The following is a 1405-nucleotide window of genomic DNA, read 5'->3' on the forward strand; positions in this document are numbered from 1 at the left end:
GACAGGGTTTCTCTGTGGCTTTGGAGCCTGTCCTGGAACTAGCTCTTGTAGACCAGGCTGGCCTCGAACTCACAGAGATCCCTCTGCCTCCCGAGTGCTGGGATTAAAGGCGTGCGCCACCACCGCCCGGCTTAATTCTGGGAAGCTTTTTATCTTACTTGTTTTGAGACAAGGTTTTTATGACTAGCCCTCACTGTCCTCAAACTTACTTTGTAGACCAATCTGGCCTCAACCTGAGAGGTCCTCCTACCTCCCAAATGCTGAGATTAAAGGCATTTCTGGGCAGCCTTTAAAAATTATTTTATTTTATATTTTATTTATTTTATCTTATATGTCTGTGTGTGCTTGAGTGTATGTATGTATGTACCACCTGTTATCAGGAGCTGTTGTAGGTCAGAAGAGGGACTAGGGTCTGGGAACCGTACCTACTGCTTAGCCATCTCTCCAGCATATGGAAAACTTTCAAATATAGAGCTGAATGATATAAGAAATGCTCTTGAATTTAAATTAAACACTTTTCTTCATAAGACTCTTTTACGGCATGGTGCAAATCCGGATCTAAGAGATGAAGATGGTAAAACACCATTGGATAAAGCTCGAGAGAGAGGCCACAGTGAAGTAGTAGCTATCCTGCAGTCTCCAGGTGAGCTGTGTGTGCTGTCGTAGGCCTTCTGCATGTGTGCTCAGCTTCCCCTCCACAGACGTACTAACAGTACAGAAATGAACCATTCTTAGAAAGCCAAATAACTGCATTGTGTGTGTGTGTGTGCGCGCGCGCGCGCGCGCGCGCTCGTTCATGCAAACAGTGGATAAACCTTCAACATCTTGTTCTGTGCCCTTAAAAAATCTTATTATTAATTTTTAATTATGTGAGTGTTTATGTGTCTGTGCATGTGAATGCAGAGCCTGTGGAAGCCAGTAATGAGATCCCCTGGAGTTGACGTTATAGCTGGTTGTGAGCTGCCTGACATGAATCCTGGGGACTGGGCTCAGGTCCTGAAAGAGCAATACATGCTCTTAAACAAAGTCATTCCCCTGGGCCCTTTTCTATGTTCTTCAGACTAATTGTACAAGTTCAGAATGGAAAAAAAAAATCTAAATTTCAAAGATTTGGGATTGTCATGTAAAGAAAAATTAGAAGCTGTGTAACTAGAATGATTTGATTATTTTGAAATTTTCAGAGTTGGTAGGGCTCTTTTATTTGCAGTGCTGAGAACTGAACATTGTTCCCTAGGTAATTTTAGTTTGAAATGAGTATGTATTAACATTTTTTTCCTTGAAAGACATTGTATTTCAAAACTCATTTTAAAAAATAATGCTGCCGGGCGATGGTGGCGCACGCCTTTAATCCCAGCACTTGGGAGGCAGAGGCAGGCGGATCTCTGTGAGTTCGAGACCAGCCTGG

General features: G+C 42.8%; 1 protein-coding gene across 1 annotated transcript in view; it reads left to right on the forward strand.

Annotated features, from left to right (window-relative positions):
* Hectd1 (HECT domain E3 ubiquitin protein ligase 1) overlaps positions 1–1405 on the forward strand; it is a 90184-nt gene that overhangs the window by 28301 nt on the left and 60478 nt on the right. Inside the window, exon 9 of the mRNA XM_026778782.1 lies at positions 529–643. Coding sequence (XP_026634583.1) covers positions 529–643 — 115 coding nt within the window. The remainder of the gene's footprint in view (positions 1–528; positions 644–1405) is intronic.

This window comes from Microtus ochrogaster, chromosome 1 (assembly GCF_000317375.1).
Source record: "Microtus ochrogaster isolate Prairie Vole_2 chromosome 1, MicOch1.0, whole genome shotgun sequence".
NCBI classification, from domain to species: Eukaryota; Metazoa; Chordata; class Mammalia; order Rodentia; family Cricetidae; genus Microtus; species Microtus ochrogaster.